The sequence below is a fragment of the Phyllobates terribilis genome, unplaced genomic scaffold (assembly GCF_046119375.1).
Source record: "Phyllobates terribilis strain yellow unplaced genomic scaffold, ASM4611937v1 Scaffold_3__8_contigs__length_932513732, whole genome shotgun sequence".
NCBI lineage: Eukaryota > Metazoa > Chordata > Amphibia > Anura > Dendrobatidae > Phyllobates > Phyllobates terribilis.
The window spans coordinates 160,321,746-160,349,333 of NW_027362763.1; the positions used below are offsets into that span (position 1 = coordinate 160,321,746).

Genomic DNA, 27,588 nt, shown 5'->3' on the forward strand with positions numbered 1-27,588 from the left:
TGTAAAAGATTTTCATTTTACTTTGAAAATATTTATTTAAAGGTGCAGTTTATCTCTTTATGTCAGGAATCAGGATATGTGTGTAGAACTTGATGTGACCATTCCCTAATGACATTCTATCTATTGAAATTAATCTCAAATGTCAAATATATTTTTAGGTATATCTCTCAGTATGATGCTTTCGACTAGTTACTTTTCTCACCAAAATCCCCAGAGCTTGTGACTTAGTTATACAATAAAAATATCATGCAGTGTACATTCACAGCCTCCAGTATGCACCCATGTAGCAGTGTATAACATGACGTATTACTTAGTGACTGTATCAAATAGATTTAATAGAGATAATGCCATTAACTAAGAAAATCGGGTCCTTGAAAATGTACATGGAAAACATTGCAGAATGTATTAATTTTCATTTCATTTAATTTGGGTTGAGCTATATTTATAGCCTGTATCCATATAGCTACACATAACATCACCTTGGCAGTTGTTGAGCATGTACACTGCATCGTTTTCCAACACTACATTGAATTTTACCACCAGAAATCTGTTAACCTGTTTTTTGGGGGGGATCCCTTTTCACCCCTCTTTAGATATACTATGCAAATGGTTTCTGGTATGATCCTGGTGCTGTGCCTCACTCCCTGAGCCAATCTGACATCTTGCTATTTCGGCTCCTTCTCCCCTCTCACAGCATGAAGTGTCAATATCAGAGAGAGAGTGAGAGACTGTATCTTCATCCCACTTCTCAACATTTATTTTAATGATATATTATATAATTATTTATTGGAGCCTGAGGAAGTTTCTGAATATTTAATAAACATAAAGGCAAAACAGCCAAAATAACCCATCAGGCTGCTGGTAGGTTAGGACAATGCCACTTTCCACATTTCAAGTTATAGTACATTTATTTACAATTACTGCTAATATAAAATTAGTTAAAATAGCTTTTTCACCAGTTTGTCATTATCAAATATTGCAAATTGTATCACACTTTTTCTGTGCAAATATTTTCTACTTTTTATTGATTTTAAGCCGTTCTTGACACTTAAAAAGTAACCTGGGAAGTAAGCATGGTTATCTATGCAAGTATGTCAAAGTGATGAATTGGAGTAAAAAATAAAGGAAAAAAGCTTTATTCAGAAGTAGAGATAAGCGGATAGATCTGCGAATGATCAACATTGTGTCAAATTCACAGGTCCCCACAACTATTCTATGATTCTATTCACAAGTACAGACCAGATTAAAAAAATGCCTGGTGGCATTTCACACACTGCTGAAGAGCTGGCTAATGGCATCAGGGGCAGCCGCGCAGGCTTCTCCATGATGCCCTGCAGCTATCATATCACATGATCTATTGCTGCCAATCAAGCAGTTATTATAGGCAGTATCAAAGATGAGGGCCGGCCAAGCAGTGCCATTTTCTGTTTGTACAGTGTAAAGATAGGAGCTCAGAACGCACAGCTTATTCCACGTAGGGATAGAAAAAGGCCTAATTTGATTGTGGTGTCATACTTTCATTGTTTAAGCAAGTTAAAAAATGTAGTGATAGTTTCCGTCTGTGAACACAAATCCAAAGATTCAAGAGATATGTAGGGAGGTAGCTGTATTAGTGTGACTGTGAATTAATTGATCTGAGATATACAGCAAAAATAGCACCATATTTAACCCCTTAACAACATTTGACGTACTAATACGCGTCTGTGCCCTGGGACTTAAGAGCCAGACCCGTATTAGTACGTCATGGCGATCGTGCGCGCACACAGGCTGTGCGGGCGCGATCGCCGCAGGGTGTCAGCTGATTGTCACAGCTGACACCCGATACTATGTGCAGGGAGCGGTCCTGCACCGCTCCCAGCACATTAACCCCCGCGATGCTGCGATCGAAGTCGAACGCAGCATTGCGGGGGCAAGGGGAGGTGATCACAGATACTCACCTCCTCTTCCGGCTTCCAGCGCTGTCTGCAAAGGCTTCCCGGGTGTTGCCATGACGACCCGATGTCGTCATGACAACATCCGGGTCATCAGACAGCAGGAAGATTGTTTGGACATGCGCAGTGCATCTCCAAACAATCTTCTCCCTGTCCAGCGCTGACAGCCTGCATGGCACAGGGATGGTGCTGCATTCCTGTGCCATGCAGGCGATCAGAGAAAAAAAAGTGAAAGTCCCAGAGTGGGACAAAGTAATAAACTATATAAGCTTCCAGAAAGTGAAAAAAAAAATAAAAAAAAAATTGCAAAAATATAAAAAAAAAAATAAAAAAAATAATCCACCAAAAATAAAAATATAATGTACCCATCAATAAATATTATTATAAAAAGAACAAAAAAAAAAAACAATAAAAGTACACATATTTGGTATCGCCGCGTCCGGAACAACCTGACCTATAAAACTGTACCACTACTTAACCCCTTCAGTGAACACGGTAAAAAAAAAAAACGAAGCAAAAAACAATGCTTTATCACCATACCGCCAAACAAAAAATGGAATAACACGCGATCAAAAAGACAAATATAAATAAAAATGGTACCGCTGAAAACGTCAGCTCGTCCCACAAAAACAAGCTGACATACAGCTCCATCAGCCGAAAAATAAAAAAGTTATAGCTCTCAGAATAAAGTGATGCAAAAAAATATTTTTTTCTATAAAATTGCTTTTATTATGTAAAAGTGCAAAACATAGAAAAACTATATAAATGTGGTACCGCTGTAAACATACTGACCCAAAGAATAAAGCCACCTTATCAATTTTACCACACGCGGAACAGAATAAAAAAAATAAAAAAAAAACAATTCCTGAATTGTTGGTTTTTGTTTATTCTGCCTCCCAAAAATCGGAAAAGAAAGCGATCAAAAAATGTCACGTGCCTGAAAATGGCACCAATAACAACGTCAAGTCATCCCGCAAAAAACGAGCCATCACATGACTGTCTGCCAAAATCTGGAAAAATTATAGCTCTCAAAATATGGCGATGCAAAAACTAGATTTTACAAAAAATGCGTCTTTTAGTGTGTGACAGCTGTCAGTCATAAAAACCCCATATGATTCTGGTATTGCTGTAATCACACTGACCCGAAGAATAAAGTCGTCTAATCACTTATACCGCACAAGGAATGGCGTCAAAAATAAACTCTTGGGTTATGATTGGGCTAGGGTTAGGGCTGGGTTTGGGGTTAGGGTTGTGCTAGGGTTAGGGTTGTGCTAGGGCTAGGGTTGTGCTAGGGTTAGGGTTGTGCTACGGTTAGGGTTGTGCTAGGATTAGGGCTGGGGTTGGGGTTAGGGTTGGGGTTAGGGTTAGGGTTGTGATGGGGTTGGGATTTTTTTCAAAAGTAAGAAAAAAAGATGACGATATGGCGACTTGTGTTGAGCGCAAATGCTCGCTACTTGAGTTTGCATCGGGTGCTCTGGTATGCATTGAGTATCGTGGGTATTTGAGTGACATGCTCGAGTCTCTGCCCCATATGCTTCGCGGCCAAAAAAACTTTACGGGGATTGCCTGCCATGCACGAGCGATCCCCGCATGTTTTTTTTTTGGGTGTCTAATAACCGTGAAACATGCGGAGCAGGGACTGTACATGGTGCATACTTGAGTACCCGATGCAAATTCAAGTAGCGAGCACTTGCGCTCAAGACTAATGACAACTTATTCAATATGATGACCTAATGTAAACAAATTCTGTGTCGTACCCCTGGGTTCAAAATGTTCACTATACACCTTAATAAAATCCTTGAGGGGTATAGTTTCCAAAATGGGGTCACTTGTGGGAGAGCTCCACTGTTTAGGCACATCACGGGCTCTCCAAACGCGACATGGTGTCCCCTAACAAATTGAATGGAAAATCGTCTCAAATTGTTAGCGGACGCCATGTTGCGTTTGGAGAGCCCCTGCGTGCCCAAACATTGGAGCTTCCCCACAAGTGACCCCATTTTGGAAACTAGACCCCCCAAGGCACCTATCTAGATGCATAGTGAGCACTTGGAACCCCCAGGTGCTTCACAAATTGATTCATAAAAATGAAAAAGTGTTTTTTTTTTTTCACTTTTTCATTTTTATGAATCAATTTGTGAAGCACCTGGGGGTTCCAAGTGCTCACTATGCATCAAGATAGGTGCCTTTGGGGGGTCTAGTTTCCAAAATGGGGTCACTTGTGGGGGAGCTCCAATGTTTGGGAACACAGGGGCTCTCCAAACGCAACATGGTGTCCGCTAACAATTTGAGCCGACAATTTGTTAGCGGACACCATGTTGCATTTGAAGAGTCCCTGTGTGCCCAAACATTGGAGCTCCCCCACAAGTGACACCATTTTGGAAACTAGACCCCCCAAGGCACCTATCTAGATGCATAGTGAGCACTTGGAACCCCAGGTGCTTCACAAATTGATTCAAAAAAATGAAAAAGTGTTTTTTTTTCACTTTTTCATTTTTACGAATGAATTTGTGAAGCACCTGGGGGTTCCAAGTGCTCACTGTGCATCTAGATAGGTGCCTTGGGGGGTCTAGTTTCCAAAATGGGTAATATGTGGGGGAGCTCCAAAGTTTGGGCACACAGGGGCTCTCCAAACACAGCATGGTGTCCGCTAACAATTTGAGCTGATTTTCCATTCAATTTGTTAGCAGATACCATGTTGCATTTGGAGAGTCCCTGTGTGCCCAAACATTGGAGCTCCCCCACAAGTGACCCCATTTTGGAAACTAGACCCCCCAAGGCACCTATCTAGATGCATAGTGAGCACTTGGAACCCCAGGTGCTTCACAAATTGATTCGTAAAAATGAAAAAATGAAAAAAAAAAAACACTTTTTCATTTTTACGAATCAATTTGTGAAGCACCTAGGGGTTCCAAGTGCTCACTATGCATCTAGATAGGTGCCTTGGGGGGTCTAGTTTCAAAATGGGGTCACTTGTGGGGGAGCTCCAATGTTTGGGCACACAGGGGCTCTCCAAACACAACATGGCATCCGCTAATTATTCAAGCAAATTTTACATTCAAAAAGTCAAATGGCGCGCCTTCCCTTCCGAGCCCTGCCGTGCGCCCAAACAGTGTTTTTTCCCCAAATATTGAGTATCTGCGTGCCCAGGGGAAATTGCACAACAAATTTTGGGGTCCATTTTTTCTTGTTACGCCTGTGAAAATATAAAAAATTGTGTCTAAAGTAACATTTTTGAGAAAAAAGTTAAATGTTCATTTTTTTCTTCCACATTCAAAAAATTCCTGTGAAGCACCTGAAGGGTTAATAAAGTTCTTGAATGTGGTTTTGAGCACCTTAAGGGGTGCAGTTTTTAGAATGGTGTCACTTTTGGGTATTTTCTGTCATAAAGACCTCTCAAAGTGACTTCAAATGTGATGTGGTCACTAAAAAAATGGTTTTGTAAATTTGGTTGGAAAAATGAGAAATCGCTTGTCAACTTTTAACCCTTATAGCTCCCTAACAAAAAAAAATTTTGGTTCCAAAATTGTGCTGATGTAAAGTAGAGATGTGGGAAATGTTATTTATTAACTCTTTTGTGTGACATATCTCTCTGATTTAAGGGCATAAAAATTCAAATTTTGAAAATTGCAAAATTTTCAAAATTTTCGCCAAATTTCCATTTTTTTCACAAATAAACGCAAGTGATATCGAAGAAATGTTACCACAATCATGAAGTACAATATGTCTCGAAAAAACAGTCTCAGAATCAGGGGGATCCGTTGAAGCGTTCCAGAGTAATTACTTCATAAAGTGACAGTGGTCAGAATGGTAAAAATTGGCCTGGTCATTAACGTGCAAACCACCCTCGGGGCTTAATTGGTTAATGACAGCATTTTTTTTATTTTTCACACACTATAATCAAGGAGGGCAGTGTTAAACCCCTCAATGCTATTTTTACAGCTAAAACAAAATCCAAGGCTGTGAATACTGCATGTTGTTGCACATTTTCATTTTTGTTTGTGAACGAATCAATGTATAGCTACTTTGTGGTATTTTTGGGTTGCATAACCTATATTACATTTTTGTTGAATGGTAAAATATCACAATTTTTGTTAAGGAGGAGGAGAATTTAAAATAAAAAATGACAGTTATACACGTTTTTACTTTTTGCACACCTATTTTAATTTTCCAGTTTGATATTGGTATACCACATGACAAGTGTGATCTATTGCATAAAAAATTGCAAATTATTGCTGTAAATTGAGACATTGAATTGTGCAGGACTGTTTTGTCACACCTGTTTAAATGATCAAATTAGAGACACATACATGCTACACCGATATTAAGGGTAAATTGCTATTGAATTATCCTTTTTGTCAGTCACTTGAACTCCACCGTGCATTTCTAGTTGATTTCACATTTTTCCTAGGTTGTCTAAGATTAGTAACATAGTTTTGGACACAAATTAAACATAATACTTTTGTTAAAAATGTACATTAAACCAAAATGTGGCACGAACAATGGATGTATTAGTGTAATAGAAAGGAAAACTGAAAAAAAACTGGAGCCACTAAAAGCAGCAACATTACCGACACTGCTGGCAGCAACCATTTTGGCAGTAGTAGTACCAAATCCATGTCACATTTGGCATCCTTTTCCTCTAGTAAGTGTATTAATGGGGAGGAAGTAAAGGGTATAATGGAATGTAGGTCACATACTCATCTCAATCACAGCAGAATGATGTAGCCTCAGTCAACAACACCAACAGCTGAAGTCAGTGTTCTGCTCAGTCCACCGCTTCCCACACATAATGTTCAATAGACTGGAATTTCCATTCCATTAATGACACCTGTTTCTGTTCTGCTCAATAGTGCCCTAACCCACAGATCTCCAGAGGATAATGGACATACTACACTGGAACAACTTCTTTCAGTTGATTTATTGGATGAAATTAACAATCAGCTTTTATTCTAGGATGATATTGGGCTGGAGGAGATGGGAACATGATTTAACGTCAAGCTGTGTTGCTAGTTCTGCATGCCATGGTAGTAAAGACATGTTCAGTTTTAGTATTGCTTTGAGCCCAAGCAAATCTTGAAGTGGGAATCAGATGTGGAGAGAAAGATGTGGGGTTAAATAGGACTGGCCCCTTCCCATGACAATGCAACTGTCAGCAAAGTCAGGGATTATGATGATGATTATTCTGTGGTACATAAGACCTGCGAACCAGACAGTGGTGCTGAGGAGGTGATGTTATCAGAAGAGGAGATTGTTGGCTTCAATGATACACAACGCAGGTGATATGTAGCTAAAATATTGTTTTGGGCAAAATCTGCTTGTTCTGCAGTCAGCTCTGGAGCAGGTGATGCCTCGACTGTTGATGTAGGTTCAACAGTATCTGAATGTCATTGTGGTGGCCTTTGTGGTCATATGTGTGAGAATATTTTTCCATATTGCCTGTGGACTAGTGATGAGTGAGCATGCTCATTACTGGAGATTTACGAGCATGCTCGGGTGTTTTCCGAGTATCTTCAGGGTGCTCGGGTGTTATGTTTGATTTACTCTGTGAGCATGATTTGCAAATGTTTGACAGCTTTAATACATGTGAGAAATGCCTGTCTCTTAGGCATTCCTCACATGTATTAAATCTGTCAAACAGTCGCAAATCATGCACACGGAGTGACTCAAACATAACACCCGAGCATGCTGAAGATACTCGGCGAGCACCCGAGCATACTCGCCGAAAGGGTTAACAGAACATACTCGCTCATCACTACTGAGGACCAATCTATTGCATTGCACAAACTATGCTATTAGAAAATAAGCTTGGTACATCCTAGTACAGATCAATTAGGAACTACATTACTCCAGCCAGCACATGACATGGCATCAACTTCTCATGTAGGTAAACTGACTAGCAAAATGTGAAAGGCTAAAGCTGTCCTCATTCCTCTCCTCATAATTGTACTTCCTTTTAATCTCTCTGCACCCAAATGTAATGCCTTGTCGTTGTCATCAGCCCGATCATCACTGTCACCTACTGCTTTCCATACACTTCCATCTCTACCTCCATTGCATCATCATTTTTCCTTTTGTGTGCTCTAGAAACATGAATTCAGTCATTAAATTACATGGAAATTGTACTCCTACATGTCCAAGTTCACCATCATTGACACCAGACTACCTAGTTTGTACTGACATTTGCAAAATAATTGCTTGTGTTCAGGCTCAATGGAAAATACTTAACCACCATTATTTATTAAATTAAAAAGCCGCCCCTATCATGTTTGGGCAAAAAACAGAAATTTTATTCGACAACAAAATTTATCGTGCTACTTTCACCAATTTTTTTATGCAATTCAGTTTTCTAATTTTGGGTAAAGTTCAACTTATTGTAACTGTCTCACGGGTGAATTTTACCAGTGGAATCATCATCAGATTTGTGAGACAGGGCAAAATTGTTTAAAATTATCAAACAAAAAGTCTTTGAATTTCATAAGTAAAAATTTTCTTTAAAAAAAATTATATTTTTTTCCAAATTGTTAAGAAATGTTTGGGGTGGGAAAATTGATGTATTGTTTCCTAATCTGTGAAGTTTTTGCACAGTGAACGATTGACCAGGAGAAACCACTCTCCCCCACATGTGCAACCCACATGCAAGCCAGGTCAGAAAAAGCAAAATTGTTGAAAGTTATCAAACCAAAATTATTTTACTCGCATGACCATGACTATGACTGCAGTTTTCTTTCATCAAGTTTTCAATTGTTTTCAATTTTGTTAAAAAATTTGGGGGGGAGGGGGAATTGGCACAATAGCAGTAAAATCGCTTTCCTTATTATTATTTCCTTGTTAGGATTTGCACAGGGTACAGTTTCCGACTAAATTTTGGACTATGATAGCTCTCTCCAATCTATACAAAATCAACACTTCCCTGTGAGTAGTGTCCTTGAACAGGGCGAATCAGAGGGGGAAAAATGTTTAAAATGATATCAAATAAAAATTCATTTGATTTGCTAATTATCAAACTTAGCATCATTTGGTATATTATCAGAAAAATTGTGTTCCCTAAATGGTGAGGATTTTGCACAGCAGATGGTTGCTAACTCCATGTGTCCACTAACTGCCCCCTGCAGAGTCAACGCTTCCTCTCATTTGCTATCTTGTACACCGTGCTGCTGTCACCAGTGCCTATGGCTCATGCCCATCCAGGCATCTAGTTCCTGTTCAAAATGTCATCTTTACTGTAGTATTACTGATGCTGGAGCTGCCACTACTGCACTGCCAGACAACTCCTTGCCTGCACTGACCTATCTACCATACGGCTTCGGTCATTACGTCTTTGTGTTCAAAACAGGACACCTGCTCCGTCTCCAAAAAATAAAAGTATAATTATTACATGGATATGAAAAAGCTATCACTTAATTTAGCAAAGAGCAATGCTCTTGATACTCCCCAAACTGGGATAATTTTTGCACTTCCACGTGATAAAGGCACAGCTTCTTTTATTTGTATCATCTGTCTATAAACACCAGCAGAGACAGGCATTTACCTCTAAAAAGGGATAATTGTTGTAACATTTTGTACAATTTAAGTAGCCTACAAGGTCTAAAACTGCAATGTGTGTTTAAATATGCTGCTGGTTATCATTTGTTGCCATACATTTTCCCCTTACCAGATAGGTTGAGATCACTTGGTCATTAATAAGGCTGTGTTTGCACTACTGAGCTCGAAATGGGTTCAACACATACAAAGGAGACCTTAGAGCACACATGTCAAACTCCGGCTCTTGGAAAAATTCTGGCCCTCAAGGTAAGTTTGCCCAGCTCCCTCCACCATCATTCTCCCTCTGTGTCTGACTTCTCAGCGCAGCGAGTGCGATGATATCATTACAACACACCTGCTGTGCCGAGCAGTGCAGAAGATCAGAAGATGCACCGGAGCAGTGGGGGATCGAGGAGAGTTAAGTATTTATTTATTTATTTTATGCAGGCCCATTATACTGTATGGAGCACTACTATGTGGGGGCAATTATACTGTATGGAGCACTACTAGGTGGGGGCAATAATACTGTATGGAGCACTATGTGGAGGCAATTATACTGTATGGAGCACTACTATGTGGGGGCAATTATACTGTATGGAGCACTACTATGTGGGGGCAATTATACTGTATGGAGCACTACTATGTGAGGGCAATTATACTGTATGGAGCACTACTATGTGGGGGCAATTATACTGTATGGAGCACTATGTGGAGGCAATTATACTGTATGGAGCACTACTATGTGGGGGCAATTATACTGTATGGAGCACTACTATGTGGGGGCAATTATACTGTATGAAGCACTACTATGTGGGGGAATTATGCTGTATGGAACACTATGTGGGGGCAATTATACTGTCTGGATGGCTGTGTGGGATTACAGTTGGGGAACCATACTGTGTTGGGGCAGCATACTTTGCTTTGGAGATAGAAGAGGGGTACAGTAGGGTCATCACACCATGCATGCAGAGGGTTGTTCGTGGGACAACCCCTTTCAGTTTGTTTCTATATGAAAAAATTAACCCCTTTATGACATGTGCCGTAATAGTACAACACACGTTATATTCCCTTGTTTGGTGAGGGCTCCGAAGCTGAGCCCGCACCTTTCCAGGCACATGTCAGCTGATCTGTACAGCTGACATGTGCTCGCAAAAGCCGCGGGTGGAATCCAAATCCAGACCCGTGGCTGTTAACTAGTTAAATGCTGCTGTCAATCTCTGACAGTGGTTTTTATCTTGCCCTTACCGGAAGCGTGTCATTGGCTCTGCCCATCGGCAACCCCATCACATGACTGCTGGTTGCCGATGGGTTGGCATGACAACCTGGAATTTGCAGGAGACCCCTGCAGTTGTCAGTGCCAGATTGATATGAACGTTGTCCAGCGGTCGGCACTCATAGCAAGTCAGCATTTCTGCTACACACAGGTGATCTGATCATCGCCTGTGTGTAACAGAGGCAGTCAGACAAGTGCAGTTCTAGTCTCCCATAGAAAATAAGAAAATATAAAAGTTTAAATCATCCACCTTTTACCCCATTCAAAATAAAACAATTAAAAGAAAATCAAATATACACATATTTGGAATCACCGCGTTCAGAATCGCCCGATCTATCAATATAAAAAAATAATTAATCTGATCGGTAAACGGTGTAGCAAGAAAAAAAATCAAATCACTGTAGCATTGCAATAAAATGCAATAAAGCAAAACATCAGATCTACCCCAAAATGGTATCAATAAAAAGTCAGCTCGGCACACAAAAAATAAGCCCTCACCCGGCCCCAGATACTGAAAAATGGAGACGCTGCAGGTCTCGGAAAATGGCGCCATTTTTTTTTTACAAACTTTGGATTTTTTCACCACTTAAATAAAAAAGAAGCTATACATGTTTGGTATCTACGAATTCGTAATGACCTGGAGAATAATAATGGCAGGTCAATTTTAGCATTTAGTGAAGATGGTAAAAAAAGACCTGTGGAATTTCACTTTTTTTACAATTTCACCGCACTTGGAATTTTTTTTACCATTTTCCAGTACATGATATGGTAAAACCAATGGTGTAATTAAAAACTACAACTTATCCTTCAAAAAATAAGCCCTCAAATGGCCATATTGACAGAAAATAAAAAATATGGCTCTGGGAAGAAGGGGGAGCAAAAAAAGAATTATAAGGAAAATGTCATCAATTGTAGACATTTTTTTTTATATAAATATCAAGGTTGGCCCTCGACTTTGTCTAAGCTTTTCATTATGGCTCTTTGTGTATTTGAGTTTGACATCCTTGCCTTAGAGTATTGTACTCGTTTTATTCCAGGCAATTAGAGTCTTTTCAGCATTTGGATTTGCAGCAAATGTATTTGCCAATCAAATTCTTTGGGAAAATTAAGCAAAGTTAGTGAATTTGAATTTCCAACAATCGGCTCATCTCTGTTCAGTAGTGTTACTTTAAGTTGCATCAAATTTAGCAAACATTGAGCAGCACTTTGATAAATTTGAAGCAAATAAAAGCCACCACTAGCAAAATTGACTTTAAAAATTCCTTATACATTTTCCTAATGTATCATATTTTTGCAACTTTCCTTGCGCTGTCTTGATTGATTTTTATCTCAATCTGTATCATAGCAAGCCAATCTATTGTATCGCAGAAAGTATTCTCTATGACTACATTAGTACATAAATTTGCCACCAAGTTCGAAGGTCAAATATTTGCCATGCAATCTGAACTAACACTACTTGTATACATATATAATAAAATGAGGAGGGTCATCAAAAAGAGTAGCATTTAAAAATGTACAGAACAATTATACTATGTGTGTACAGTTAAGCTGATGGAGTTAGTAATTACACCCTGTGTAATTATTTGGTTTTACTCTACTGTACTCTGCACTAAGACAGGTGAAGAAAACACTGATCTTGGTAAATTCATCACATATATGTATACTCCACAGTATGTATTTATACTGTTAGGCTTCAACAATTTTTGTCCTTTTATTTTAGCAATATTTCCAGTGGAAGCTATCAACAGATTTTTAAGGAAAAGGCAGGCTAGTCAGCACTCCGTATGGTTCTTGTGGTGCACGTGGAGGAAATGTAGATCAAACCAAGTCGGATCCCGGCACTCACATATGAAATAATTAGCCGTTTATTGTTGTCTCAACATGTCATCAGGCGTTTCAGCCCCTCCTGCCCTTTTTTCAATAGTAATATTGAGATAACAATAAACAGCTAATTATTTCACATGTGAGTGCTGGGATCACACTTTACAGATTTTTCACCTAAAATCATAAATAAATTATACCAGAAGTTGAGATGTGCTCAAAGGCTAAAATATAGTACTCCTTAGAATGTCTAGACATAGAAGAGTTGCTGCAGATTTGTAGTGTGGATTTCAATCCACAAATGTGCAGCAACTTATAGTACAAGAAAATAAAGCCCATCCAAATGTACTGAAAAATGTCCATATAGAAATCAGAACATGCTATGGATTGTCATACCTGCAGAATGCTTGTATGCTTATTGAATTCTGATTTCCTCCATGGATTCACAGTCATTCTGGATCAAAATCTGTAATAAAATCTGCTTGCAACTGATGCTAATTTTACTGTGGATTCTTTGCTTTCCATGTATGGTTCTACCATAATTATGAAGCATCACGCCCGCTATCTTGGCGTTATATTTGACTTGATCTTTCCTTGATTCCTTATATCGAATTACTTGTCCGCTCATGTCCCCTATACCTCACAAACATCTCTAGAATTCAACCTTTTCTTATCTTTGATTCTGTAAAAACTCTTATTGTTGCTCAGATTCATTCTCGTCTGGACTATTGCAACTCTCTACTAATTGGTCTCCCTCTTACTAAACATTCCCCGCTCTAATCCAACATGAATGCAGCAGCCAGGATCATATTTCAATCCAACTGCTGCACCGATGCCTCTGTCCTGTGCCAGCCTTTGCACTGGATGCCAATCCACAAAAGAGTATAATACAAACTTTTCACTGTTACCCACAATGTGCTCCACAGTTCTGCATTGCTCTACGTCTCTTGCCTCATTTCTATCACCACTAATCACCTAAGACTAACATTCTCTATAATCCAAACTCCCCACAATCATCTTCAGAACTTGCACAACTCCAGTGCTATTTGATTAATTCCCAATATCCACAGTTTCAAGAGTGCCCTAAAAACACATTTTTTAGACTAGCCTATCACCTCACCTAGCTAATCCAACTATCCCCTGTTCTCTCTTTTGTGCATTCAGTAGCACTTTGTACCTGTACTCAGGCTTGGACTGGCCCACAGGAGAACAGGAGAATCCTCTGGAGGTCCCCTGTGCAATAGTGGCCACCACACTCTTATATGAGCAGTTCTTGGCACTATATACAGTACAGATCAAAAGTTTGGACACACCTCATTTAAAGATTTTTCTGTATTTTCATGACTATGAAAATTGTACATTCACGCTGAAGGCATTAAAACTATGAATTAACCCAATGTGGAATTATATACTTAACAAAAAAGTGTGAAACAACTGAAAATATATCTTATATTCTAGGTTCATCAAAGTAGCCACATTTTGCTTTGATGACTGCTTTGCACACTGTTGGCATTCTCTTGATGAGCTTCAAGAGGTAGTCACCGGAAATGGTCTTCCAACAATCTTGAAGGAGTTCCCAGAGATGCTTAGCACTTGTTGGCCCTTTTGCCTTCACTCTGCGGTCCAGCTCACCCCAAACCATCTCGATTGGGTTCAGGTCTGGTGACTGTGGAGGCCAGGTCATCTGGCGTAGCAACCCATCACTCTCCTTGTTGGTCAAATAGCCCTTACACAGCCTGGAGGTGTGTTTGGGGTCATTGTCCTGTTGAAAAATAAATGATGGTTCAACTAAACGCAAACCGGATGGAATAGCATGCCGCTGCAAGATGCTGTGGTAGCCATGCTGGTTCAGTATGCCTTCAATTTTTAATAAATCCCCAACAGTGTCACCAGCAAAGCACCCCCACACCATCACACCTCCTCCTCCATGCTTCACGGTGGGAACCAGGCATGTAGAGTCCATCCGTTCACCTTTTCTGCGTCGCACAAAGACACGGTGGTTGGAACCAAAGATCTCAAATTTGGACTCATCAGACCAAAGCACAGATTTCCACTGGTCTAATGTCCATTCCTTGTGTTCTTTAGCCCAAACTTGTCTCTTCTGCTTGTTGCCTGTCCTTAGCAGTGGTTTCCTAGCAGCTATTTTACCATGAAGGCCTGCTGCACAAAGTCTCCTCTTAAGAGTTGTTGAAGAGATGTATCTGCTGCTAGAACTCTGTGTGGCATTGACCTGGTCTCTAATCTGAGCTGCTGTTAACCTGTGATATCTGAGGCTGGTGACTCAAATAAACTTATCCTCAGAAGCAGAGATGACTCTTGGTCTTCCTTTCCTGGGGCGGTCATCATGTGAGCCAGTTTCTTTGTAGCGCTTGATGGTTTTTGCAACTACACTTGGGGACACTTTCAAAGTTTTCCCAATTTTTCGGACTGACTGACCTTCATTTCTTAAAGTAATGATGGCCACTTGTTTTTCTTTACTTAGCTGCTTTTTTCTTGCCATAATACAAATTCTAACAGTCTATTCAGTAGGACTATCAGCTGTGTATCCACCAGACTTCTGCACAACACAACTGATGGTCCCAACCCCATTTATAAGGCAAGAAATCCCACTTATTAAACCTGACAGGGCACACCTGTGAAGTGAAAACCATTTCCGGTGACTACCTCTTGAAGCTCATCAAGAGAATGCCAACAGTGTGCAAAGCAGTCATCAAAGCAAAAGGTGGCTACTTTGAAGAACCTAGAATATAAGACATATTTTCAGTTGTTTCACACTTTTTTGTTAACTATATAATTCCACATGTGTTAATTCATTGTTTTGATGCCTTCAGTGTGAATGTACAATTTTCATAGTCATGAAATTACAGAAAAATCTTTAAATGATAAGGTGTGTCCAAACTTTTGGTCTGTACTGTACATGAATCACTATGTATACTATGTACAGCAACTTATTCATTTATCTACCCAGTTCATTGTTATATAAATTTGTGATTGAGGATAATGTCACATTTGCATGTAGCTGAAAAGTGGGGCCCTGGAGTTGATTACTGATGGGCCCTTGGCACCCCAATCCGACAATGCCAGTATTTGTACAAATACTGGCTGGTGGCTGGTTCATGCAGCATTATTCGAATGCACCTATTTATAATCCTGATGGCTGGACCTTACACAACAAGCACTTTACTTTTGCCATTTACCTTTAGGCTATGTGCCCACGATGCAGAAATGCTCAGGATTTTTTCCTGAGCGTTTCTGCATCTCTCTGGCAGAAAAAAACGCATGCGGATTGTACATGCGGATTGTACATGCGTTTTTCCTGCCAGGGACAAGCGGATGTGAAGCGTTCTTCACATGCATTTCCGCATGCGGGTTGACAAGCGCTTTCCAAGCGATTTTAGCATCACTTGGAAAGTGCTTGACAACTTGGTCATACTATATAAATCCATGAAAACGGCATGGATTTATATAGTGTGACCCCAAAGAATGGTAAAAATAAAAAAATAAATCTATACTTACCTTCCGATGGCTCTCGGAGTCTTGCTTCGCTCCTCTCCTCCAGACCCTGGTACCATCCGCACATTGAAACGCATGTAATCCGCATGTTCAGATGCAGTGATGCGGAATCCATGCGTTCCAATGCAAATCAATGGCGGCAAAAACACAGCGCATCAGCAAAATAATTAGTAGTTCAGATTTGTGGCAAATTTTCCTGGAAATTTCCTTTACCCAGTACTTCTGTTCTGGAAAGAGTGTTTCTGAGAAGTACATTATTTGATTGTGCTAAGCTTTACTAAATAGGATGGAAAAGCATGTGTATTAAGCCATTTTATCAGATCCTGAGAGTAACTTACATTAGGGTTCTAAGATGCAGCGAAAGCATATGATGGAAATGCAATTCCTTGTGTAGGGACAAATCAGGGCACAAGATACTGGTAATAGTGAAGTAGTCCTGCTATATAGGGGATTGATTTTCAACTGTACGCAACTGCCGCACTACAGGACCCCACCTGAGAAATCTTTAACTTAAAGAGGTTGTCTACTACTTAAACCATGATGACCAATCCTCAACTTAGGTCATCAATTTCTGAAATCGGGAATGAGACATCTGGCACCCCAGCTGATCAGCTGTTCTCAGTGATGGCTATGACCGGAAGTGCTTAGTTCCGAAGCTGATCATTCTACAGACACTGGCCTCTGCCAGGTACTGCACATCCACCACCTATGGATTTGAATAGCAGCTGATGTGCAGTACCCTGCCATGGCCACTATCAGTAGACAGAGCAGCTCCGTAACTGAGCACGTCCGGCTGCTGCCAGCACACAGAACAGCTGACACCCCCATCGGTCAGACATTGATGACCTATCCCAAAGATAGGTCATCAATGTTAAATTAGTGTAAAACCTTTTTAATGCAATTGTTTACTTATAATTTGGTATAGAATTAAAAACTACAATACCAATTGCCAAAGGGCAAAGAAAATAATTCCTTTAATTTCCAAACTTAATAAAACTTGATTTTTGTAATAACAAATACAACGAAAATTACAGTTAAAGAGATTTTAGTAATAAATAGAAAATAGAAATTGTAGCAATATGCTGCCAGCTTCAAAACTCAATGAAGTTTGGATTTTGGAAAAACAATGGAGAAATTAAATTGTAAGGAATTCCTAATGGAAACATATATAGACCAATAACCTAATTGACTAAGTGTCCTGTAATGGGCAATGCAAAGGAGGCAAGGAAAGAATCAGGTGTCAGACTGCTTTTAGGAACATGAATTATTCCTAATTCAATTTGTGAGCATCTTTCTCAATTAGCCTATTAAATGAGCAATTTCTCAGATTAATTTGGCTTTGTTTCCAATAGTAAATTTTGTGTTATCCAGAAATCTTATTTGACTTTGTTATAAGTCTTTGAGACCAGTGTAACTTTAGTGATTCTTCACCTTGGACCAGTTTTTCCTATTCTAGCTTTGCTGCTGCTAAATTGACCCAAGGCTTCTGCATGAGCATTGCATGTAAGAAATCCTACAAAATGCTCATATGCTAAGGCACAAAAACGGAACAATGACCCAATGAGCACTCACAAAGTTTTCTCTTTTCTCTTATTTTTTCTAGTTTTTTTTATACCCACAACACTACAGCTAGATATTTACTGGGACTCAATAGGAATATGCACAAAGAACACACTTCATTTTTTGTTGTTGTTGTATTTGTTATTTTTCGCTTGACTTTTTTGAGATTGTGACTTTTGATGCAAAATGCAAACTAATATAGGTACAGTATGGTATTTTGTTGGCCACATTTGGTATGTTTCGGCATTGCCACTTATGTGATTCAATGAGGAATTATTTAATCATGTGGTCAATGAATCAGATGATTTTAAAAGCCCAGCTAAAAAAAATGTAAGCAAAAAACATAGGTACAAAAATACACTTAAACAAACTACTGCAAAACCTGAAAACAAAAGCTTGAAAAATTGCATGTAATATTTCTTTAATTTTATCATGCATTCTTTTTTTTATTCAATATGAAAGTTTTGCCAAAAAAACAGAGTATGTATTTGTCTTCAGCACAATTTTAAGCACAGACTCTCGACTGGAAAATGTTGAAAATTGGGCGACTTTTTTCAAATGGGAAAATCACTCATCTAAATAGGCCGTTAGGCTTTTATTAGTTTGTGTGCTGACCATTTGTAGTCTCAGATAGCATCCAGATCGAAAATGTGCTTGTCTGAACTTAGCCTTACTAACCACCAGCAATAGTCTAGCAGTGTCGTTTGCTTTATCCCACCTCAGTTACATTCATACATTTTACACTTTTTCATTTTGGACTATTGTGTCCTGTGATTTACCAGTCTGATCATGAGTAGAGATGAGCGAACCCGAACAATAAAGTTTGGGGTTCGTACCAGACACCTTGTGTCCGCTGCTGAGCTCCGAACACGAACTTCTCTTAGAAGTCTATTTTACAGTTCAGGAGTCTGGTGAGGAGAGAGAGAAAGAGACAGAGAGAGATATTCCATCTTGAAAGTTCGGGTCCTCATTGATTTCTAACAGGTCCGGGCTCAAGTTCAAGTTCGGGTAAAATTCTATTATCTGATCCAAACTTTAGACTAAAGTTTGGTCAAACCCAACAAACTTCCACGGGTCCGCTCATCCCTAATCATGATGCCAGTTTATTTGCTAATTTGTAGCCAGGAGATTATTTTTTACCTTCCTTTGAGCTACAGGATGACATTAACTTCAACTCCCGCTTAGCAGCTCTAAGACTCCTCCTCTCCAACCATGCTCCTCCCCCCCTTATTCCATTAAATCTCTTTCCAAAAGTGGATCCGAAAACAAAATGTATGCCCTAAAGGAACAGGAGTGTATTTTTACAGTGGGTATGTCCTTGAAGCGAATTGTATTCTGCATTATTGGAACCACATTAGAGTAGAAGAAGGAATCAGGTTTGTAAAGGGGCCCTAAATTGCACTTTATTCACACACACAATCTATGCATTTTGGTCAGGAAAAATCCCCCAAAGGCCACATTCACATGTTCAGTATTTGGTCAGTATTTTACATCAGTATTTGTAAGCCAAAACCAGAAATGGGTGAATAGTTTCAGCCATTTCATAAACCTTATTAAACCTAGATACCCTTGAAAGCTATTGACGATTCTAGATAACACAGCATAAAGGACAACACAAGATGTTTCTTTCTTTTTGGATTATTTATTCATTTTACATTCACATAACATTTCAAAAAGTTGCAATTATGTGAGAGAGCTGGATATCTAATGACAATCTAGATTGTTTGGTATATTTATCAAAACCTGTTTTAATGAACCTTTATCTTAAAGCGTAATTCCCATCTTCATAAATGAATATTGTGAGATAGTAATTGTAAAAAATCAAGTGCTTTTGTCGTTAACTGCTTGCTAAAATTAGCATTCGTTCTTGAGATATTAAAACTTTTCTGCTTGTTTACAGCTCATTGCCTAGGAGAACGACCACCACTGCTGTCTTGCTTGTAAGCACTGAGCTGAAACTGGCTGGGATTGGGAGGTAACAGCGTGCTCCAGTGATTTTAGCCAAGTTCAAAACAGTGCTTACAAGCTCAATACAAAAGAGCTTATAAGCACTGCAAATGTTCTGCTGTCTAGTAGGAGTGAACATCATAGAGGAAAAAAAAAACAGCCTTACCAACACCAAGTCAGATTAGCATTGCACTAGCAGGATGCAGCAGACACCCCATAATAAAGGCGGGGGCAGCACAGGTGCAAAATACTGATGTAAACAGCCCCTCACAAACCTACCAGTTCATGGAAGGGGTGGCTGTGTAGTATTAAACATGCTCACAGATGGAGCTTGCATAGGACGCCAGTCACACATTTATCATGGGGGGTCTGCTGCATCCTGCTAGTACATTGATAATCTGACTTGGTGTTGGTAAGGCAGTTTTTTTTCCTCTGTGATGTTTTTTGAATGTATATCCTCTAATTAGCCGTTTTTAATTAATATCTAGTAGCAGTGGTCTGTGTCCAAGGCAATGGACTGTAAATTAAAGAAAAATTTTAAGAAGCAGTAAATTTTAAAATAGCTTGTATTTACAAGTACTACCTGACAATAACAATTTATGAAGGTGGCAATAACCCCTTAAGGTGCATTTACAATAGTTGATAATATTCTAGGAGCATTCCTGGGAATGCTTATTTCTTGACTATTGGCTGATCTAAAAAAGTTAACAATTACCCAACAAAGAAAGAGATAATTTAATGGGCGAAGTGATTTTTAAGCAATCTGAAAATCATCGCTCTCGGCATCACATCATCCTTTAGGTTGCATTTACATTGGCTGATTGTGGCTGTCAAAAGCCCACATGCAGACCAATCGACAGTTATTTAATATCTTAACCATACAATTCTACCCTTCACCTCTCCAAATAAACCTACTTCAACACCCTCATCACCTCACTATCCAACAATCCTAAATGGCTATTTGATACTTTTCATTTATTCCTCAATTCAAGAGTGCAGGTTCCCAATCTGGCACATTCTTTTACAGAAAAAATTGACCATATCCTATAGAAAATTTCCCCTCTATACCCTAATATCATGCATTTTCCTCCCTTCTGTACTGCAACTAGCTCACTTTTTGTCTTTGAACGGGAAAAGAGGTGACCAGGCTCCTTGCATCTTCTCATCCAATTACCCTACACCAGTGATCCTATTCGCCCACATCATCTCCAGTCCCTTTCCTCAGCTGTCACCACTCACCTAACTAAAATATTTAATCTCTCTCATTCATCTGGCATCTTTACCTCCTCATGTAAACACGCCAGCATATATCCATTACTTAAAAAAAATATCCATTGACCAGAACTGCGCTGCTCACTACAGACCTGTCTCCAATCTTCCCTTCATCTCTAAACACCTAGAACGCTTGGTCCACTCCGTCTAATCCGCTATATCACAGACCACTCTCTTCTTGATCTATTAACAGCTAAATCTAATGGTCACTACTCCCTGCTGATTCTCCTGGATCTCTCTGCAGCATTCGACACTGACGATCACCAGCTCCTCCTCACTATCAGCCGTTCTATCAGCCTCAAAGATGCCACTCTCTCCTGGCTCTCCTCCTACCTCTTTGACCGCTCCTTCACTGTATCTTTGATGGTTCCTCTTCTCTTCCCCTTACTGTTGGGGTTCCTCAAGGATCAGTCCTATCCCCCTCCTCTTCTCTGTATACACTATTGAACAAACAATCAGTAAATTTGTTTTTCAGTACCATTTCTATGCTGATGACACCCAATTATACACATTATTTCCTGACATCACCCCTGCATTACTACAAAATACCAGTAATTATCTTTCCGCTGTCTCTAATATTATGCCCTCCCTCTCACTAAAACTGAATGGGTCAAAAACTGAACTCCTTGTGTTTCCTAACTCCACTAACCAGCCTATGCCATATTGTCATTTCTGTGTGTGGTTCTACAATTACTCCCAGCAACATGCATGCTGTCTTGGGCAGGGGTGCCCGTGCAGCCGGTTCATTGAACGGGGGCCCCGAGGGAGAGGGGGCCCCTCCAGCAGGGCCGCCATCAGGGCATGACTGCCCTGACTCCAGTATGGGGCCCGGCCGGTAGGGGCCCCCTCAGAGCCCCGTTGGGGGCCCCCCTCTTATGCGTCTCTCTCCTCATGGGGCCCCCGGCCCCATGCTAAGCGCCGGGTGCGGGACATCTCAGCGCTGCGCTGCGCTCCTGCAGCAGCACCTTCATGATTCCCCTGACTTCCGGTCATGTGACGGTGCCGTCACATGGCCGGAAGTCAGGAGAACCAGGTGTCAGCGATTTGGACGAGCGCCAGGATTCTGCAGGGATCGCATGGGGGTAAGTATAACAAGTTTTATTTTTTTTAAATACAATTAACTAGGAGTGGGGGGAATGAGAGAGGTGCACATGTGGGGGAGGGGGATGAGAGAGGTGCACATGTGGTGGAGGGGGATGAGAGAGGTGCACATGTGGGGGAGGGGGATGAGAGAGGTGCACATATGGGGGAGGGGGATGAGAGAGGTGCACATGTGGTGGAGGGGGATGAGAGAGGTGCACATGTGGTGGAGGGGGATGAGAGAGGTGCACATGTGGGGAAGGGGGATGAGAGAGGTGCACATGTGGGGGAGGGGGATGAGAGAGGTGCACATGTGAGGGAGGGGGATGAGAGAGGGGCACATGTGGGGGAGGGGGATGAGAGATGTGCACATGGGGGGGTGGTGAGAGATGTGCACATGGTGGGGGTGAGAGCTGCACATGGGGGGGGGATGAGAGCTGCACATGGGGGAATTGGGAGAAAATGAGCTGCACATGGGGGAATTGTGAGTAGGGGGATAATGAGCTGCACATAATGAATGTGGGGTGGGGGAGAGTAAATGATAAATGATGATGGGGTGGGGAGAGCACGGACATGATATAATGAATTGGGGCAAGGGGTGCATGTAAATAATGAATGCGGGGAGCAGGAAGTATAGAGTAGGGGGCGTTGCGGATGCAGGAGTGTAACTGGTAACAAATTGGCGGAAAGAGTAGAGGTTCTAATTAAATTATATATTAAGTGCCTATTTACAGTTAATGGGGGCACCGTGGTGGATTACAATTTATATTTGGAATGGTAGGTTGCATAATAACTAACCATATATTGATGGTGGATGCACGTCTGTATTCAGCTGCGTAATGTAGAAGTTGGGGAATGTGCTCTAGATAACTGTGTTATTTTATGCAGAGACGAGTCCTGGCTGGAAGACGTGATGGCGGTCTGTGCTGGATGAAGGAGAAAAGCGTAGCTGAAGGACTTCACCTAGAGATGTCACCAGTGAGTCAGTGTATTACATGTACACTTACACTATATACTATGTACCAGGCTCCTGTGTATAATGTCACTGGTGATCACTGTATTACCTGTACACTATATACAGAGCTCCTGTGTATAATGTCACTGGTGATCACTGTATTACCTGTACACTGACACTATATACAGAGCTCCTGTGTATAATGTCACTGGTGATCACTAGATTACCTGGACACTTACATTATACATACCATGTATAGAGCTCCCGTGTATAATGACACTTATGGTAATATTAGTAATGTGGTGGTAATATGTGGTCTGGTCATGGTGTGGCAGTTTTTCTCCCTTCTATGTGGTATTATTCGGTCACTATGTTGTGGTAATATGTGGTCTGGTCATGGTGTGGCGGTATTCCCTGTATGTGGTATTATTGGTCATTTAAAAAAAAAATGTATATGACACATTCCCTTAAAGAAAACTAAATAAAAATATATCTAAAAAGAGTATTGGATATTTTAAGAAAATTTTAATAGGTTAGAGTAGGGCCCGGCCAGAAGAGTCTACCTTATCGTGGTGGCGGCTTTAAAAATCTTTTGGCCAAAACAAAAGCTGATGGCTATGTATGTGGCGCCGTCACATGGCCGAACGTCAGGAGAACCTGGTGGCAGCGATGTGGACGAGCGCCAGGATTCTGCAGGGATCGCATGGGGGTAAGTATAACAAGTTTTATTTTTTTTAAATACAATTAATTAACTAGGAGTGGGGGGATCAGAGATGCACGGGGGGGGTGAGAGATGCACAGGGGGATGAGAGATGCACATGGGGGGGATGAGAGATGCACATGGGGGGGTGAGAGATGCACATGGCGGGGATGAGGGATGCACATGGGGGGGATGAGAGATGCACATGGGGGGGATGAGAGATGCACATGGGGGGGATGAGAGATGCACACGGGGGGGATGAGAGATGCACATGGGGGGGATGAGAGATGCACATGGGGGGGATGAGAGATGCACACGGGGGGATGAGAGATGCACACGGGGGGATGAGAGATGCACACGGGGGGATGAGAGATGCACATGGGGGGGATGAGAGATGCACACGGGGGGATGAGAGATGCACAGGGGGGGATGAGAGATGCATGGGGGGGATGAGAGATGCACGGGGGGGTGAGCTGCACATGGGGGGATGAGAGCTGCACATGGGGGGGTGAGAGATGCACATGGGGGGGTTATGTTTACATAACTTTGTTGCCTTATGAAGGGCAGGGGGGGGCCCCAAAAATTTCTTGCACAGGGGCCCACTACAGTCTGTGTCCGCCCCTGGTCTTGGGGTCATATTTGACTCAGATCTTTCCTTCACTCCTCGCATCCGATCGCTCGCTGTCACCTACACCTCAAAAACATCTCTTTGACCTTTACCTACCTTTGACTCGGCAAAAACTCTTACTGTTGCTTTTATTGCTCTCCCTCTTACTAAACTCTCCCCTCTCCAATCCGTTCTCCTTTCCAACCGCTACACCAATGCGTCTACCCTGTGCCAGTCGTTGCACTGGTTTCCCATCTACTACAAAGTTCAATATAAACTTATCACTCTCACCCATAAAGCGCTCCATGGTTCAGCAAAATCCTACATCTCCTCCCTAATTTCAGTCTACCACCCTACCCGTGCCCTTCATTCTGCTAATGACATAAAACTAATATCCTCAATAATCTGAACTTCCCACTCACATCACCAATATTTCTCTCATGCTACACAAATTCTTTGGAATGCACTACCCAGAACAATTAGTTTAATTCCCAATACACACAGTTTTAAGCGTGGCCTAAAAACACATTTCTTAATACTGACCTTTCATCTCACCTCACTTATCTAACTATCCCAGACCCTCATAGCATCTGTTCACACACCCTCCATACATTTAATAGCCCTCTATTTCTGTACTTGTACACATATTGGCTGATGACCTTTTCATGCAGCATTATGTGCATACCCTATTTATTATGGTATATTGATTGCTGGACAAGTACTTTTTATCATTTACCTTTTGCGTCCCCCCTATTCCCTCATAGATTGTAAGCTTACGAGCAGGGCCCTCTCTCCTTTTGATATCTAAGTTATGTATTATTCTGTAATGTCTTTATTGTCTGTACAAGTCCCCTCTAAAATGTAAAGTGCTGCGGAATATGTTGGCGCTATTATAATATCTTGTTTAAACAGTTCAACCGCACTTCCATGTGCACAGATCGATTATTAATATGCTCATTCTAGGCGCATAGAACAAGGGCCGGGACAAGGTATTTTGATACCCTAGACAGATGAACCCAATGCCGCTTACCTGCCCTCTCGATGAACCCTGAAATCCCAAGCAAAGGAATGGGTCAGACACTAAGGTAAAAGGACCCTAATGCACCCCCCTCCCTATCTCTCCGATGGATCAGGTAACAAGCTCTGATGAGCACTTCCACTAGAATTGTTACCTTTTTCACCAAAAAATGCCAACAAAGGTAAGAAATTGATGTACTATAGAGGTGAGGCACGACAGGGAGTTCAATTTCACAGTTAAATATAGAATAATTCATTGTTTGTGGACCAGTTACAAAACACCGGCTATGTTTATCCCTGATATCCCATATTTTTAATGGCAGACACAATGACAGTCATGGAAACTTATATAGCTTAATTACAATGGGGCTGTTTGATTTCAATTAAGGTGCCCAGAATTTGGTGGATACCCTAGTGGAAACTAAACAGAACAGGTATAGATAAAGTGATAAGTATGATGTTTTTTTGCATCCATCATGAGACAAATACAGTACTGCTGGTAATTCTGGTGTTGTATTATTGTACTGATGATGGTGTCATGGGTGTGTCAGGTATAGTTGACAGTCACTCTGGATATGGCTGTAGAAGGTCACTGCGCTTAGCATTACAGACGCCTTCTTAATTCTTCTTCCTTTAGGACTCAGCGGCGATCTCACTCCTGCTGCTGATTGACACACCCTTGCCTGGGAGTTAAAAACACTCAGTTTGCTCCAGGGAATCGTCGGTGACACTTCTATGTATCTTTATGCAGGCTTGGATCACTAGCAGTTGGCTAGCTTCTTCTCTGGTGCCCTTAGAAGACAGTTGGTGTTACTCCTCTGGTGTCTGCTCAATCAAATGTTATTCCCTTTGTTTGTCTAGCTTGTTGTCTTTAGTTTGTAGTGGGGCCTGACCAGTGCTCACCCCTCACACTCCCTATCTAGGACCAAGCTCTAAGGACATCCAGGGCCTAGGGTCCTGCTTGGCGATAGGTGTGGAACCTATATAGGGACAGTAGGGTGATATTATATCTGCCTAGGGATCTCCACACCCCCTTTCCCTAATGTTTGGGCTTCCTTCCCCTCTTCCCTTCGTTTTGCACTTAGTCTTTCCCACACCTTGCGTGACTTTATCACCGTGCATAAATAGAGGAAAAAAAAACTGCCACGTGGTTTTATTTGTGTTTTTTTTTCTTTCTCCCTTGGTTCATGGATTTTGTTGCAGAGCTGGCAGAGCAGCTGCGCAGGCTGTGTTTGGAGGTGACTGACCTCTGCTATGAGGTTCAGCAGCAACAGCAGCTGCAGGTCCTTAATGTTGGGGTCTTTGGGGGTAAGCCGGTCCAGCTTGAACCCAAGGTTGCCCTCCCAGACAGGTTTCAGGAGGTAGGGACAAGTTTTTTGTGTTCAAGGAAGCTTGCAAACTGTATTTTAAACTTCGTCCTTACACCTCTGGAGAGGAGGAGCAGCAAATGGGGATTGTGATCTCACTATTGCAAGGAGATCCTCAATCTTGGGCTTTCTTTTTGCCACAGGGTTCGGTTTGTCTCCAGTCTGTGGAGGTTTTTTTTTCGGGGCTCTAGCCCTCATCTATGATGATCCTGACTGAATCTCCTTGGCTGAGTCCAGGCTGTGTCGCCTTCAGCAGGGGAATCGGTCAGTAGAGACGTATAGCTCCGAATTCCACAGATGGGCAACTGATATAGAACGGAATGACCCGGCTCTCAGAAGCCAATTTTGTCAGGGCCTTACTGAAGGGTTTAAAGATGCTTTGGCAATGTATGAAATGACAGAGTTCTTGGAGGCAGCCATATCTTTAGCCATATGTGTTGATAGACGCCTTCGGGGTAGGTGGGTGAGACCGCCTTCTCCGGAGCTCTCTTTTCGGGGTAATACCCCTTTGCTGGGGGAGCATTCTGGTTGTGAACCAGTACTGGGGAGGTGGAAGAACCCATGCAGTTAGGGTTTGCCTCTTCAGAGGGCGTGTTTTTTTTGTGGAAAAAAGGGAAATTTTATTGGGGCCTGTCCCTCGATCCCTAAGCAAAAGGAAACCCGAATAACCCTTGGTAGTCTGGAGTTGGATAATCAAGGAGTGCATTTATCATCACCCTGCAGTTCTCGGTTTATCCTGACAGCAGAGTTGGTGCTAGAGAGCAAGACTGAGAAAATTTCTGTGTTTGTTGACAGTGGAGCTGGAGTCAGCATGGTTGATGCTGAGTTTGTGAGAATTCATGGTCTTGCCTGCTGTACTTTAGCTAAGCACGTTCCCATCTTCGCCATCGACTCAGCGCCACTTGCACAGAAAGCGCTAACTCAGTTTGTACATAATGTAAGACTGAAGGTGTGGTCAGTTCATTGTGAGATTATTCCTTGCTATGTCCTGGACGGTCTTCCCACTTCAATTTTACTGGGTCTG

General features: G+C 41.3%; 1 protein-coding gene across 2 annotated transcripts in view; it reads right to left on the minus strand.

Annotated features, from left to right (window-relative positions):
* The window catches only part of SNTG2 (syntrophin gamma 2), a 1,024,184-nt gene that overhangs the window by 12,378 nt on the left and 984,218 nt on the right, over positions 1-27,588 (minus strand). The window contains exon 17 of one of the 2 annotated variants that reach the window (XM_073674231.1): positions 21,176-21,278. The exons of the other annotated variant lie outside the window; for it this stretch is intronic. Within the exon in view, the coding sequence (XP_073530332.1) occupies positions 21,252-21,278 (27 nt within the window). The 3' untranslated portion in view covers positions 21,176-21,251. Of the gene's footprint in view, positions 1-21,175; positions 21,279-27,588 lie in introns of those variants that run through there. 2 annotated transcript variants of the gene reach the window in all.